Source organism: Fulmarus glacialis, unplaced genomic scaffold (genome assembly GCF_000690835.1).
Source record: "Fulmarus glacialis isolate BGI_N327 unplaced genomic scaffold, ASM69083v1 scaffold22787, whole genome shotgun sequence".
Lineage (NCBI taxonomy): Eukaryota > Metazoa > Chordata > Aves > Procellariiformes > Procellariidae > Fulmarus > Fulmarus glacialis.
In genome coordinates, this window is record NW_009224108.1 from 573 (window position 1) to 16,664 (window position 16,092).

General features: G+C 40.9%; 1 protein-coding gene across 1 annotated transcript in view; it reads right to left on the reverse strand.

Moving 5' to 3' along the window:
* Window positions 1-4,263: 4,263 nt before the first annotated feature.
* ATP9A (ATPase, class II, type 9A) overlaps window positions 4,264-16,092 on the reverse strand; it is a gene marked incomplete at its 5' end in the record, with an annotated part of 49,301 nt that continues 37,472 nt past the window's right edge. Inside the window, 11 exons of the mRNA XM_009582054.1 lie at window positions 4,264-4,400; window positions 5,578-5,781; window positions 7,714-7,771; window positions 9,072-9,180; window positions 9,980-10,044; window positions 11,451-11,606; window positions 12,388-12,452; window positions 12,962-13,106; window positions 13,238-13,327; window positions 13,608-13,706; window positions 15,628-15,798. Of these exons, the coding sequence (XP_009580349.1) occupies window positions 4,264-4,400; window positions 5,578-5,781; window positions 7,714-7,771; window positions 9,072-9,180; window positions 9,980-10,044; window positions 11,451-11,606; window positions 12,388-12,452; window positions 12,962-13,106; window positions 13,238-13,327; window positions 13,608-13,706; window positions 15,628-15,798 (1,299 nt within the window). The remainder of the gene's footprint in view (window positions 4,401-5,577; window positions 5,782-7,713; window positions 7,772-9,071; window positions 9,181-9,979; window positions 10,045-11,450; window positions 11,607-12,387; window positions 12,453-12,961; window positions 13,107-13,237; window positions 13,328-13,607; window positions 13,707-15,627; window positions 15,799-16,092) is intronic.

A 16,092-nucleotide genomic window follows, 5' to 3' on the forward strand; every position in this document is an offset into this window, starting at 1 on the left:
ATATTGGCAAAGCTGTAGAATCCAGGATTTCATGCAAATCAAAGAGTTTATTAATTATGAAATAACTAATAATAAATAAAAAATAAAAGAGCCCATCACGCTGAAGATTTTAGTGGGCACTGGACTGGCCCCAGCAACTGTGGAGATGAGTCAAACCCCATCTGAACAGTTGTGTGCAAAGAACTTGTGACGGTGAGCTGCATGCAATAGTAGTTCACATACCTGGTTTAGAGCACTGCTCGTGCAAGCCAAGGATTTATGATGCATCAGATGGTGCAGCAGCTTTCTTCAAATGATAAAGCCAAAAGACAGGCTTTAGGATTCACACACCTAACTCTCTGGGGCTCCCTGACAAACTCAGTTCAACTATAGCAAAGTTTTCCTCAGCAGTTGCAGAGGACGAGAGCGGTTGTCACGGCGTTTAATCGTGATAGCTCAGCAAACCACAGAAAAACAACGCCTTTGGTGCTGCTCAGTTTGGTCCAGTCACAGCTGTAAGCTCTCAGCACGTAGTTCTCAACACCGAGGGGACACTAGGGATGTCACTAACCGCTCCCCAGCCTGGTTCTGATAAGACCCTGCACAGATTTAAGCTGCTGCTGTTGAATAAAGAATGTTGCATTTCAATTGCACTATGAGATGGGCAAAACAAATGTTTGCAAAGATAAACAGGACAAGCTCTACGGAGGAAACAAATACAGAGTTAAAGAAAAAAAAATGAAGAGGGTTGCGACACACCTGGAATTACTGCAGAGATGCAAGAAGAGAACAGTGCATGTCACAAAAGCTCCACGTTAACTAACCACCGCAGCAGCACAGCACAGAGCGGCGTTGACTTCCCTAAAGCAGCCATGGGAAGCAAGAGCACACTGTGAGACACACACCGCTACCCTACAGCATCACTTGGAGCACAGTCCCAAAGCACACAAGTTCTACAAACTGCTCCAGTACACAAACCAGAACAAAAAAAGGAATAGGAAGAACACTAAGTAAGGCTACAAACAAGATACTACATAGAAGAAGAAAACAATGCTTCACTCCCAATAAACAAAAATTATGAGCATATAGAGGAAAAAGATAATTAAATTTCCAGCAGAGAATCCATTTATTCAAATATACAGTAAGTATGAACATATGTATCAAACTTTGCTTTTAAAAACATTTTAAAATAACTTAAGAGAAATAGATTGCAGACATAAAGTGCTAAACTTGAAAAATACAACAATCATTCCTCTTTCCTGCTGTTTGTTAGATGGCAGTTTTAATTTTCTGATTGCTTTAAAAAATGCAGTGCATACCCAGACAGAAATTACTTCCTGGATTTACAACTTTGTGCAAAAAAACTAGCTGCAAAGGAATATAATTTGCACCCCAAAACACAGCTACAGATTACTATCAATTTCACTAAATATGCATCCTTATTAAAGTTATGATTCAATGAATATAACCGAAATCACAATTCACTCCCTTTCTTGGTGTAAGCTAATATTTTGCAAATATGGTCCACTCAGTGTAAACTGTATTGACTTCAGGAAACAGTGAATTCTACCATATATACGTCTCAAATATTTACATACAGTAGCATGGCACTGTTATTCTTGCAGGACATTTAACTACTAATACACACTAGATAGGAACAGGGCTTTACAAAGATGCGTACTACGTGTTTGCCAACAGACAAGAGAGTCTTGACTTCTCAGTCACAAGAAGTTGCCAAAAGAAATTCTTGATTCTTGTATTTAAATCTACTTAAATCAAATGCTGACTGGGGACTCCAGAACACCTGCATGGCTGACACTACCCAGGAGCTGTGGCAAGTCACGATAAAGACAACATTAAGTATCTTTTTGGCAAATTGGCATTACTCACAAAAGGCTGTTAGCCCAACTGCCCCACAAATGGGCTGTTCAGGCAATGCTTTTTCTCTGCGAGACAAATCACTGAGAAGTGTCGGAGTTCTAGGGCCTTTCCCAACATGAACATGCATGTCAAATGGGCAGAAAAATATATTATTATTGTTTTTAGGAAAAACATTTAGAAGAGAAGGAAAGAAAGGCAAATTTTCAAAATATTGAAAATGTTGAAAAGGTGAATACTAAGAATTATCTTTCCTTAGTCAGTAGGATGTTTCTAAAGTTGGTTGCTACTTATCAGGACTTCTGACAAGAGTCTAATCAGAAGACTGGCACAAAAGAAAAAACAGTGTGTTAGATTAAAGAGCATTTGCTGTTCTTATTCCTGAAGGATTTTGAAACATAATTTTCTAAATCAAGCGGGTTTCCCCCACATGAAGTAACAACAAGGTCATATGGATTTGCACCTTCCACTCACCCCAAGCCACACGCATTATGAAGCACATCCAATTTTTCTTTAAATCTTCTGAAACTTGCTTCCCCTTCTCTTTGAAGGAACTGAGAGCAAGGAAGGCAGGTCAGGTTGTGCAAAACATTCCCCGGAGCAATTACCACACATCGACCACACAAGCCAGGGCTATCTTAGATCTGAAAATTCAAGACGTACCACAACATGGTATGGGTCAACACAGACTCCAGCTCTTTTAAAACAACACTCCTATTTTCCACCGATTTTCACACCAGACCTTTTAATGCAGCATTGTGCTGCTTGCAACAGTGGAACGCCTGTAGCAATGGCAACAGAAGCTGGCAGTCCATTAAAGAGGTTCAGCACGGCACAGAGACGACCAGGGAGCTTCTGCTCCTCACACCAGCGTGGTTGTCCTGACCTGGAAGGGCTGCCTTGAGCAAGGAGAAGGGAGCTCAGGCTCTGGGCTTTGCCATTCCTGGTCCCTCTGCGCAGCCAACCAACAACGGCGCCAAGCAGTGCCAGCTCCAACGGTGGTTTTTGTGATGTGGGAATGAGACAGTAAGCAACTAATTTAGTACAGACTAAACAGCCATTCGATGAGGATGGCTGCCACTAAAAGCTCATCCATGTCTGACACATGGACCCAATGGTAAAAGGTTCCCGTAACTCTGGCATTCTCCTGAGCAGCCTAAGTATGTGTTGCTCTCCTCACGGTGTTACAGTGTGGGCCAATGCTTATTATAAAAACAGAACTCATTGAGTTTTATTTTTGAAAATTAAAAATCAGTAAGTAAATTTGCTCTGCACACGAGCCTAACGCCTTTGTACGAACGCCACTTCTGCCTCTGTGATTCACGTTCGGTTTTTAGAGCAAAGCAAGTGCAAGGTTCTCAAAAACTGCCTGTCTGCAGGGAGCGTGTCACGAACAACATCCACCTAGGAGTGCCTCAGCTTATTTGCAGCTCATCTTCACAGTTTCACCCTAACAGGAAACAGATTTCGTGTAGCTGTGAGGAGTAGCAGCTCTGTGACCTTTCCTTTTAGTCTCCAAGGATTCAAGACACGTCTGCCACATTGTCTGCAGAACAGTACGAGTCTCTTCTCACGTTGTCGACACACTTCAAGTCTGATCAACTGCAAATTTCTTTTCCAAAGAGGATTTGCTTTAGTTTAGATAATTTTCTCCTATACAAATAAATACAGAGTAAAGCTATTATGTCACAAGCTCCTTTTAACAGGAAGCACATAAACTAAACAAAACTGAATTTCTTAATTTTGGACTACATTTCTTTGTATTTATCAATGACTGGATACCTCCAAAATCACTAGGGTGACCACATTTCAACTGAAGGAAAGTTTCAAACACGCTCAGATTCTCAAGTGTGTGTAGATCCGACATGCTGGAGCCCCATTATGGAAAAAGCATGCCATAAATCAGGAATCAGCTGTCAGCAGCATATTGCATCACCTACATTAAGGGATTTCCAAGATGTAAAAAGAATGTAACTACTTGAATCAAAAAGATAAATAATATAAAACAACATAACACAATGCAAGGAACAGCACAGATACTTAAAAAGTAACTTAAATTTGTCAAATGTAAATTCCAAGGTCAGTTAGCAGCTTTCAGATACTTTTAACCATCCATGAGAAATCCATCGTCATTGCAGTTACATGCATTTGACCCCAGTTAAGTTGAAGAAACGTGACAAGAACTGGATGAACTAACAAGTGTCTCCACCCTCAAAAAAATTCCCTTTTATCGTTAGGTTTCTGTTCACAGCAGTTGTGAAGTCTTTTTTCAATAAAGCAGCATGTAATAGAGATTACCACATGATCCTTATGCAAATATCGGACGTATTCGTTATAGTAACAACTACATGATTTTGTCTCTCAGCTATGTGCAATATTTGTCTCTGGTGTGCAAGGAGAGCAGCCCTAGGATGTGAGCTTCGAATAGCTTGGGGGAGAAAACCTTCGTCTCAGGTACTTCAGGACGTAGAGGGGAAGGCAGCTCACCAGAGTGATGACGGTGACTTTCCACAAGAACGACAAAGTTGCAATGAAGTAAACATCTGTAGAAAGAAAAGAGCACAGAGTCAATGAAATGGGAAGTATGCTCTGGGAAGAGGTGCAGAAAAGCAATTCAATCTACCAACGCTTCTTAAACAGCCTCAACTTCTCGACACGCAAGTTTAAAGCTATATGATCCCTGGTACCTCATTCTTCTGCCCTTCTCTTCCGAAGATACAGCTTTCTACACAGCACATTTCAGTAAGGCATGCAACTCCTCACAGGCAAGTGCCCATACGTACCCCATGTGAAACAGGGCTATCCATCTCCTGGCAATACTAAGCTTCCTTTAAATGGACTACTTTTCTTCTGACTCTGGAAGCTGCCCTCTGCTATCTTGCTGGTAGTCCAGCAAATGCATCTCTTGACTCAGTTATAGTATCTCAGAATCATTACAAAAATAGTTGAAGCATCGTTCAAAATGGAGCTGGCATACCCATATGCAAGAGATACAGATCTAGCCCATTGGGAAGTTATCCTCATTGTCTTCAGAGTTAGCAAAGAGCTTTATGGAAGAAGTAGTGACATCTTGTGGTTCCCGAACGAACACTGGAACAAACCCTACGGATCTGATATTTGCAACTAGACAGCTACTGGGGGAATCTGGAATTCCTCACCTTTTTTCCTTTAGCCAGGGAAAAAGATTAGCTCTGTTCCAGGAAAAAAAAAGCAGGACCCCGCCCCCCCAAACAACAACAAAGAAAACAACCAAAAAAAACCCCCAAACCCACAAAAGAAGGGCCCCACTGTCCCAATGAAGCAGATAAAATAAGGCAAGTTTTAGGAGGCAGCTACTTCACCCAGTTAAAAGATGAAATCTTTCAACCCAACAATAGAGGATCAAATTTTTAGTCTCAAGTTCATTTCTCATACGGAAATAAAGACCACTATTACATGACAGCTGATGCGTGGTGGAGCTCTGAAAGTGAGGATGAGATTCATTGAGCAGTGTGCAGTTTACCGACCACCTTTACCTCCTCTAGCGTTTTGCTAGGAGAAGGAACCATAAAACATCTTTCAGGTGCCTTCAAATCAAATAGAGTTTATTCTGGTCAGAGCCACCGACATTGTAATTATGCTGCCTTCACCAACAGCCTTTAAACTCAATTCATGTCCTTACAGTCCTGTTACTATTTAGGTCATAAACCAACTGATTGGAGCAAAGGCATTCAACCTTACCAATAAACTCATGTAAGAAGACCAGAGAAGCAATGTAGCAGGAGAGACTAAGCAGCTCAGCCACTATCATGAGCCAGTGCCACGTCTGGATCGTCAACGCCACCATCAGTAACTCGGTGAGAATCAAGGACGTGAAGGAAATGGCGACAATGTGGACAAATTCAGATTCAAAGAGGAGGAGTGCTCCATACATGATGATGCTACCTGCAAGGGAATGGAACATTTGGCTATTTTATTTAAACACCAGTCTAAGCTCTAAAACCTGCTAGGTCTTGGAAAGGCTGAAACATAGTCATGTCTTGAGACTGTTTTTCATGAAACCTGATGAATGTAATGACAATGAATCAGTTACTATTTAGGAGACAGAACTGATGAGAAGATAGGGAAAAGTTACAGCAGAGGTGCCTAGACTTTTATAACAGTCTATCATATTCATAGACACATGGAGATAGGAAATTAACATACGCTATTTTGGCAACTGGAGATTTCTAACATCACAAAACTCTATCTTCCCAGAAAAGCAGCTGGTCACTACTCAGAAGCTGAAAGATATCAAATATTTCTAAAACCTACTGCATTGCCTCAGTGCCCAGATGGAAGCAAGGTGTTGAAAAGTTCAGTGGATACAAGATAGCCTCTCTCTGCACTACTTCGGCCAAGATCTCTCCCCTTTACACTTTCCCCTAAAAGGAGTACACGTTAAAGCACTGTTAATGATGCATTGTTTCGTGCTCCTATTTGGCTAGCCAGGGAATGTTCACAACGCCCCGCACAGCCACCTGCACAAATAACTCATGTTAGCAGCATGAGTAATCCACACCAACATCCATCACACTAGGCTAGTTTCGGAAGGGAAAACCTGCAAGTGACTAGAGCTCGAGCCACAAAGTTCAAATCCAGCTGTGAACTTTCCAAAATTTAGGACTGCTCAAGTTTTCAGTCACGCTCATCTCTGCTAGCAACTAGCCCAATTGTTTGGCCTGCTGTTTTCTAGTTATTTAGCACATCAGAAGTGAAGTCACTTTAACCAAATATTGTAACCAGATAGTGGTCTTAGCTCAAGAAGAAATCTTTCCCTCAATGCATCACCCTCTGGCTTTAGCTTTCCACCACTTGTGAGTTTTCTACAAATGCCTTGGCTTTGCCATCATATTTATACAGCATCAGAAGACGATTATCCTTGTCGTAGGGTTCTACCGTATTAGAATTCGTAAGATAACGCCAAGAGAGCTTTTATATTCTTAGTTTCACTGCCTCCTGAGGATGGTAATATCGATTAAATCAATAAGAATTAGCTGCTTATTTTGGCACATTTATTCTGAATCTTGCTGATAAAGAAGTTTTGGAAAACAAGAAATTTTGTCACAGAATCATACTGCCATTTTAGCTTTATAGCTCCACATTATTTACATGTTTTCCATGATTCCCTGATTAACACTTACAGAAAGTATTTGAGTTTGAGGTTACTTGATAAAAAAAGACAAACTGAAAGAAAAGACCTTCTTAGACATATACCCCAATTACTACATCCACTTTTGGAAAATAGATGCATTGTAATTAAGGCGTTTGCTTAACTGTTTTAGCAGTCTAATTGGAGTGTATGGGATATGATCAAGAACCTGAGCTCTACGCTAGTCCTTCATTACAGATGGCTATGAAGTAACCAGAACTATTGCCACTTCTCATAGACAGGGTTTAGATAAAATACATAAAGCTCAGATTCTGTATTTTGCATGCTAACTAAATAACCTGTATAATCTACAGGTTTGAAAACCTTTCTCAAAAGAAGGGAAGAGTCACAAACTCTACTTTACAGATGGAGCAATTAAAGCACTGAAGGGAACTTGCACAAAATTACAAAGCATGGTCCCAATGGGAAGAGGCACAATGCTTTGAACTTCTACATCATTGCCTACAACAGGGTTGACCAGTTGCTGCCAATATTTAGTTTTAGATAATTTCTTCCTTTGGTAATGCTGCCAACATTTTTCGAGACAAAAAAAGTATTTATTCATTATCCCAAGGATGCATTGCTAAATTCACTTCATGCCTTATTTAACTTCCTGCAATACAAAAAATTAGATATTCTGTACTCATTGAAACATCTAAAGGCACAAGCAGAAGTTGATTTCTTACCTTGATAGATGCTTATTAAGACCCATATTAAAAATGTTTTGTATGATAACGGTCGTCCCTAGGGAGGGGAAAGAAAAAAAAGACAAAGCTCCATTGGGTTTTCTTTTATGAACATTCACTTACAGATCAACCCAGCAATTAATAAAAGAGAATTTGAAGGTTATTTGGAAAGAAAACAAAGCAAATCAACCAACCCCAAGGTACTACCTCTTTATTCTCATTTTTCATGATGCACGAAGGAGGAGGCCTGGGACTGTGGAAGCTCACTGCTTGCACAGTACAGTACAACCTCTTCCTTACTGCACACACGATTAATTCAATGCAAAGATGTCTCATGAGTTTAGTCATTGTACTGTGAATATAAGATGTGTGTATACACACATATATGAATATATTAATATTATATTTCTAGACACACACACACACACAAATCACCATCATATTGAAGGCAGATAGTTTTTTTAAAAAGCATCTCCAGCCAACACAGCTATACCAGTACAAAAAAATCCTATGTTTAGACCAGGCCTAAGGATGGTTGGAGAATTAGTGGTTTATGACATAAGAGACAACATACAAGTGAAACCAGATGGAGACTTATTCAGGCTGTTGGAAAAACAGGCTTTGCTTCTGAGAGTATCTGTTTAACAGAAATCCTTGAGGGAAAGGATCTGTTGAAGACTCAGTCCACCCTTTCCTTCAATTAAGAAGGATGTTCCCAGTCTGCATACCCCAGTTATTAAAAAAATTTTCCAGGAAATAAAAAAAAAAAAAAAAAAAAAAAAAGAAGGAACCTAAGACAAGATTTACCTTCCTGATATTTCTACGGTAAATATCAAATAAAGTTTTCTTTGTCTAAGGAGAAGGACCTGACTTTCATGCTAAAGCTACAAAAATGGCACAGCAACCAAACCTTTAGGTCCCTTCAGATCATCCTCAAGGCAAATTTCTATTCACAAAACTACGTGATAACCTCCTCCCTCCATCAAATGAGCATATCCCTTCCCGCCATCCCCTTTTTTGGCTTCAGGATAGTGCCAAATCTCCGACAATTTCTCTTTCCCCTTTATTTTGGAACAAATCAGTAACATTAAATCCTTAGAATTTCCCACAGAATGGAACTTCTATTTCCCCAGTCGTTTTTAATAAATTGCATTTCATGTAGCATTCAATAACAAACTGCCAGGAAATCTGGTTGCATCTGTTAATTCAAATTTGCCTTTAAAACAATTTTGCTTGAAAATGCATGATAAAGTTCTGTATCTGCTGATAATGTATTTGACTTTACACATTTAGAGAGTTTCAAATCAAGACAGGGATCTTGCCTTAAACCAAAACAGACAAACAAGAGTCTCCCACACCTTAAGAAGATCTTTGTAGAGCTCTGGGTACAACATTGCAACTTCAGATTTAACATCCTTGTCCAGGACTAGAGAAAACACTGGAAACATTGTGTAAATTGTAGAGTACCTGGGAAGAAGGCAGAACCAGTATATTATCTAAGGTGTAGATGAGCAAACAGAAATGCTATTCTTCAGAAAGAAATACAGTATTCTTGAAGTGCCAAATGATATACATATTATAAAAACTTGCAAATGGAACACACCAGAGTTTTGCATGTAGGAAAAACCTGTAGGATTTGCTTTTTGAATAGCTTTTGATTAGAAACACTCATACACAGATGATTGGTTCAAGTATTGCAACTGGTGTTATAGGGTTATTAATGGAGCCAAGGACAGACCTGTCCCCACCCCAAAGTTTGGCTCTACAGTTCAGGCTTGATCCTGTTTGCATCAAAAGGCAATGGAGATGAATTTGCTGTTTGTTTTTTAATTAAGTACTCGAAAGTCTATAAAGTCATGGGATTACAAGTGCAATCACAGTATATTTTAGACAGGAACTGATTCCCCCTGTTAAAGAGGTTGGGTTGTCTGCCCTTTCTGACACTGTCAAGAGCTGACACCAGAGCGTAACGACTGTCCCTCTGCTTTTTACTAGGATCGAAGGAGTGCTTCTTGGAGGATGGCTTGCTTCTCATGTTCTGAATGTGACAAACTGTCCTTTTGGAAAGGCTTCTAGAAGTACTTGTGCTGCCTCGGTGGCTTTGCTTAGCGCAGAGGAGCGGAAAGGGGACAAGGATCACATCCATCTTCTGAAGCAGTGTTGTGAAACATGCAGAGTGGAGATGTGCATGCTTGCATGTTAATTAGCCCAAATCTATTCATTATGCACAGGTTTTCCACACTATTAGTAAAAAGTGAGCTCTTACCCAATGATGAGAAAGCCTTGGTAGAGAGGAACTGAAGCAAAGTAAAATACTGATGAAAAAACAGCCTAAAAAAGAAAAGAAATAAGCTTTTCAGGCATTAGATACTGCAGTAAAAGTAACAGCTTAAAAATATACTCTGTCCAAACTGGAATGTACTTGCAATGGGTTCTCCAAATTCCTGAAATGAAGACAGAAGAATGTAACATCAACCCTTTTTATTCCTACGCAAATCTTGGATGAAAGCTATGTTTAATAGCAAACGCTGGAGAGCTGGACTTGGAAAACTTTTTGTAATGTAGTTCCACAGAAAAGAACATAAAGAGTTTCCTCCGAAGTCCACTGGTTTGATCAAAGCCATCCAGATGTTGTGAAGGACAGGTGCATGCTCATTTAAGCCCGGATGATGCCTTCACAATGTAAAGAGTTAACACTCACTAATACAAGCTCCAAAGAGTTCAAGATTAATTTTTCTTTTATTTGTCAGAAGTTATGGGTTTGTTTTCTGTTCCTGTTTTTAGCTGCAGAGCAAGCTAGACTGTCCCCTGAGTTTGAACCTTTTGTCTCTATGCATCCCTCTCCAACGTGTTTATTCTAAAAAAGGGAGAGGGCGGAACCAGCCTTCTCAAAAATATCAAGTATTTTACTTCAAAAAAACTTAGTATTTTTAAGGAATGTATCAGCACACTATGGCATGGAAATGCAGCTCCCAAAGAGTAACCTCTGTCCTTAACCGTAACTGTCACTGAAGTCACCACAGCTAAGAACGGAATTTGGCTAATCAACTCTTAAAAGCTCTTTCAACTCTCCCTGCCAACTGGCAATTGCATTTTTGTTACACTGAGGCTCAGCACACATGAACAATGTAAATTTTGTGAATACCAAATCCGTTTCTAAGGTTCCCTTTGAAATGGAGAGGAACAGGCCGCCTCCAGGTTGCTGCAGCAAGCTGCTGAGCACTTGGGAAGGTTAATATGTGCTTCAGCAGCCTTTGCAGCACGGCTCCTACAAATGCTCCACAGCATGCCAGACCGAGCTTTCAGTAACCTCACCAGGGCCTGAGCCAGGTCCTCTTCATTTGCTTAACTTTGGTCTCACTATTGGAAGGCCTTACTTAAAAACACACCTGAAAAGAAGTGCATTTACTCAGCAGAGACCTTACTTAAGAGCAGTGCCCTGCTTCAGATTTTCAGTATTTCCTAGCATTACTAAATGATAGCAAAGACATGCTGCATCACAGCAGTGTTTTCTAAGTAGACTATTGTTTGTCCAATTTTGGAGAAGCTGCTAATATTTGTCCAATACCAGGAACTTTCTTATGTGTTTTCATACCCAACTAACAACCTCAAGTTCCAACCCATGAAAATTTTGAGAAGAAGAAATAGTTGCATCCAAAATGAAATGCAGAACCTCTATTTTGTGATTTTGCTTTTTCACCTCTCTGCTGGAAAAGCCCTCATGACAGTCCATTTACCTGCATGGTACTGATGCACAAGCTCCTGTGGATTACAAACTGACTGAGGGCTGCAGACCGTTTGTAACTGTTCCTTCCATGCACCATTAGTAAACGACCCAGATGTTTAAACTGAGTGATAGAGAAATCGGCTGCAAGTGATGCCTGTTTTCCTTCCTGTGTACAACAGCAAGTAAAAGCATAGTGAGATCATTTCATCTTTGGAAACAAAGAAATATCGTATTATTATTTAGTTATCACTAACAGAATTTCCAAGAAAATTTGCAATACATTAGGTGGGGAAGAGTATTACCTCAGCACTTCTGCCTTCCACCGTGGCTTTTAAGCAAAGAGCAAAAATATGAGAATTCCCATTTGAACCCTGGCCTCCAATTCTAAGCAACCCTCTGGATTATGATTCACAACACGCATGTTAACGTGACACTCATATCAAGTCAGTTTTGAACACAAATTTTCAGTCTCAAAAGTTCACTCAATTTTAATGTTTTGGCTCACTGCAAGCAGAGTCTTTCCGCTGCCGCCAAATCCAGTCTTGTCGCTCCAAGCAGCTCCATATGCAGGAACCAGAGCTCTAACCCAGAGTTTGCTTTCTAAACTAATATAATCAGTTTTTAATTGTACATGTAGGGTGTATGTTATCAGAGTAATTACAACTCCAGCATTTGGAGCATTTATGCATGATTTAAAAACCCCAAAACTAACCATGATAACAAATTCAGGGAATCTGCCAAGAATCAAATAATGAACTTGAGCTCTGTTAAACAGTAGTCTTTTTTCCAGCAAATTATTTTTCATGATAAGGCTATTGGTCTGATGATTATTCTTGTAAAAGCTTCTCAATTTCTTGCACAAATTTCTGAGGATTCATGTAAGAGTTAGTTGCAAACTAGCTTCTGAATTGCCATAGGAAGTCTTATTAAACATGAGGTAATCCCACCTTTCCTTCAACTCCAACACCACAATCAGCCTCCTGAATCATGCTAACATCATTCCCTCCATCACCTGCAGGTCAGAGGACAAACGACATTGGTAGTTAAGCAACAGAGGCAACTTGCAACCCCACCAAAGGCATCTGCACCAGACTGTAATACTAGAAGAAACACTGAATCCTATCCACAAAAGCATAATTTGAAATAGAAATTGGGAATTTAAATTCTTTAAGAAGTTTTGTTACAGACACACAGGAATTCAAGGTCACTGACCACTTTATCTGACTTGCAGGCATACCATTATACCTACAATGCTGAAATAAAGCTCACAGGTTAACAATGGCACTTTATCTGATCGTGTTCAAGCTCTGTTTTGCAAAGATACCACCCCAAATATTTATGAGTAGTTTGTCACTGAAGTTTCCATATGCAAAATTTCATTTTATCAATCATCCCACAAAAACACTGTTCCCTAACTCAGCATTTCCAGGTGTTATGAGATGACACGGGACCATTCACTCGAAAGAAGAAAAAATAAAGACACCAACCTACATGGTCACTCCTCCCTAACTAGTCCCTTACCTACTGCACAGGTGAGTTTGCCGGTCCTTTCCTGGAGCAATCGCACGATCTGGGCCTTCTGCGTCGGAGCGCATCTGCAGCACACAACGGCAGGGCACTGGCAAGCCAGCTCCATGAACTCATACTCATAGTATTTCAGACACACCTAATTTACGGAGATCAGAAGTGTCACCGACGTTTGCGCTATGAAAGTTTCTTTTTAAAAAAAAAAAAATCCCAATTCAGCCACAGTGTTTTGGGGCTGCCCCTGAACAGCCTGAGGCATTTGGAGCCTACCTCCAGCGAGTCACCAGAAATAACAAGAGCACAGTCGTGTTTCCGACGGAAGGCGTTCAGCTCTAGATGGGCTTCTCCACGGTTAGTCACCTGGGGAAAAAGATGGCAACTGAGGAAGGGTTTGCTTCATTGGGGTGAAAAAACAAACAAGTCTCAGAGGGAGCAAAAGTAATACGGACAGGCAGCACACTGAGTTATCCAGAGCACACAGTCAGATAAACAAAAGCTCAGGGGATAGAAAGCTGGGTCAAAAGAATAAAAATATTCTGGGTCTACTACTGGAAAACAGTTGTGATCTCAGCACACCTCCTGTTCCAGAATCTGGGGTCCCGAACAAGCCTTGAGAGAGGGGAAGATGGGTGTTACTCACTAGTCTGAATATATGGATGTCCTGTGTCCGTGTCACCAAATGTGCGTTCTTGGCTGTACACGTGGCTGTCTCTAACTTATCCCCTGTCAGCATCCACACCTAAAATTCAAATATTTAATGTATTAAATACAAAACTTAACAACCATGTCTGCAGGACATCTAGAAGTACCACCTGCCAGTTCAGGCATATAAAAAGGACTGTTAGAATATATATACAAATTATTTTTCTAAAAAAGACCTATTTTAAAACATACAAGAAAATTCTCACAGATGAAAGAAAGCAAAACTTTTAAAGAGGCTGAAACACAAAAGAAGTTACAAACCATGTATAACATTTTTCCCACCTGCAATATTTCAAGATTCTGCTGATAAACCCACAAAATGCAAGCTAAAGAATGTGTACGCGTGTGTTAATGTGTCCCACCCCAGCTATTTCTCGTACGCTGAAATAAGCAGGCCTTGCTGCAGAAAGATCCCTTATGGCCCAGCCTGAAATGTGGATGATGCAACTGGGGTTAGCTCACTGCTGATGTGTGCGTCTGGAACAGACTAAGTTGGTTGGGTTTTTTTTTTTTCAGTTTTTTTTTTTTTTATACATACACTGCTCCTTTTATTTTGTGCTGGTGGGGGGGCGGGCATTAGAAAGCAATGTCAGCAGCAATACTCAGCAGCAATACCTTGTTATAATCTGGCAGGGAATTCCCTCAACAGTGTAAATATATCAGAGTTTGTTTTGTTTTTTCCACTGGTGTTTTTATTCTTTCAAGACACCGCCCAAGAATATTTAATGAAACTTTCAAAAAACAAAACCCAAAAAACACACAAAGACTCACTTATTTGTTTAATAATCTGAGGTTGGAAAAAGATTTGATCTTAACAAGATGGTCCCTGTAATGAATTACAAGACTGCCTTTGCTCTTGATTTACTTCTTGCATGCAATACCCTAATGAACATACCATTGCAAGGAGTGCTCAGAAGTGCTGCACTCGCTGTGCGACGACACACTCCATACCCCGACACCAACTCCAGCCAAGGTGAAGAGAAAAAAAATGAAACTGCTTTGGAATAACTGGCCTGGACTATGCTGCAGGGGGAGAAAGCCACAATGCTGCTAAGGAGCTTTGTCTGATTCTGCTCATGTCTCTTCTCTGCTGAAGTCCCTGTTGTTTACAGGGATGGCTCCAAACAGAAAGTACTTTTGAAAGCCTGTCCCAAGCCTTGAATTCCACTTCCTACCTAAATCCCAAACACACAGCCCTGGCTTTGGATTCACAGCATGGCTCAAGATGTTTGCTCACTTTGTTACTTAAAGCAGAGAAACCACAACCAGAACCTTTTACCTACTTTTCTTGCCCAAATCTGAATGTTTAGTCCATTGGTTTTTTTTCCTTTTGCAAGTCTGGGATCTGACTGACAAGTTTTCAGGAGAGAAACTAAGCAGGCATCACGCCGCTTCCCTCACCGCTGAGCACAGCTCGGGCCGTAGGTGTCTGTGCCTCAGATGCTGGAGCCCAGAAAGCTGGAAAAAAAATGTCCAGTCCCTGATTCTCTTGGCTCAGACCCCCTCTAGTGGCTACTGAAAACATGTATATTCACAGCCCAGTGCTTCAGCCCCAGCACGAGAGTTTGTGCACCAGAGACCAAACACATCCAAACCAGTCTTGTTTCACTATCCCAGTGATCAGAAACAATTGCCCCAAAGTCTCCTGTAGCTACTCTCCTGCCTACACACTCGGTTTCTCTGCAGAAGGAACCAGAGCATGTTAGGGGAAGAAAAGCACAAAAGGTGACATGCTTTCACGTATTTAGTTAACATTTACTACTTCCAGCATGTTCTGTTCCCAAAGTGATGTTTAAAATGCATCGGCCAGTCCACTGTTCCCACTCGCAAAGGGCACCTGGTGAAACATTTACCTTGACAGGGACCCAAACTGTCTTAATTTACTGTCTGTAGGACAATGCCACATACTCCAGAGGATCTACGTGCTCCTGCTAGAAGTAACATTAGGTTAGGCAGACCTTAATGCCAGCATTTCTCAGCGTCTCCAGAGTGGGTCTGACATCCGTCTGCAGCTGATCCTCCACGCCCGTGAGACACAGCAGCTCCATCTCCATTTCCAGGCTCTCAATGACTGTGGCTACCTTCAGGGAGCGGTCGTGCACGCTTAGCTTTGCCTGGACGTAGCGTGCCTGAGGACAGAGCAGACACAGCCACAGACACTCACACAGCCAGTCTGCGTTTTTGTGGAATAGAGGGTTAATCAGCATGAGGGTTAACCAGTTAACCTCCCTCTGTTAACTGTCATTCAGGGATGCCACCTGTAATGGCTTGTGAACACAAGGTGCATGTTATAGAATAAGGCAGAAAATATTTCAGGAAGTTTTTGTCATTTTGTTCCTGCCCTGTGCCAGCCAGGCAGCACCATGCACAGTGTGTCCTTGTGCACACAAATGCACAGCAGCTGCTGAAGTGACACCTGCAGA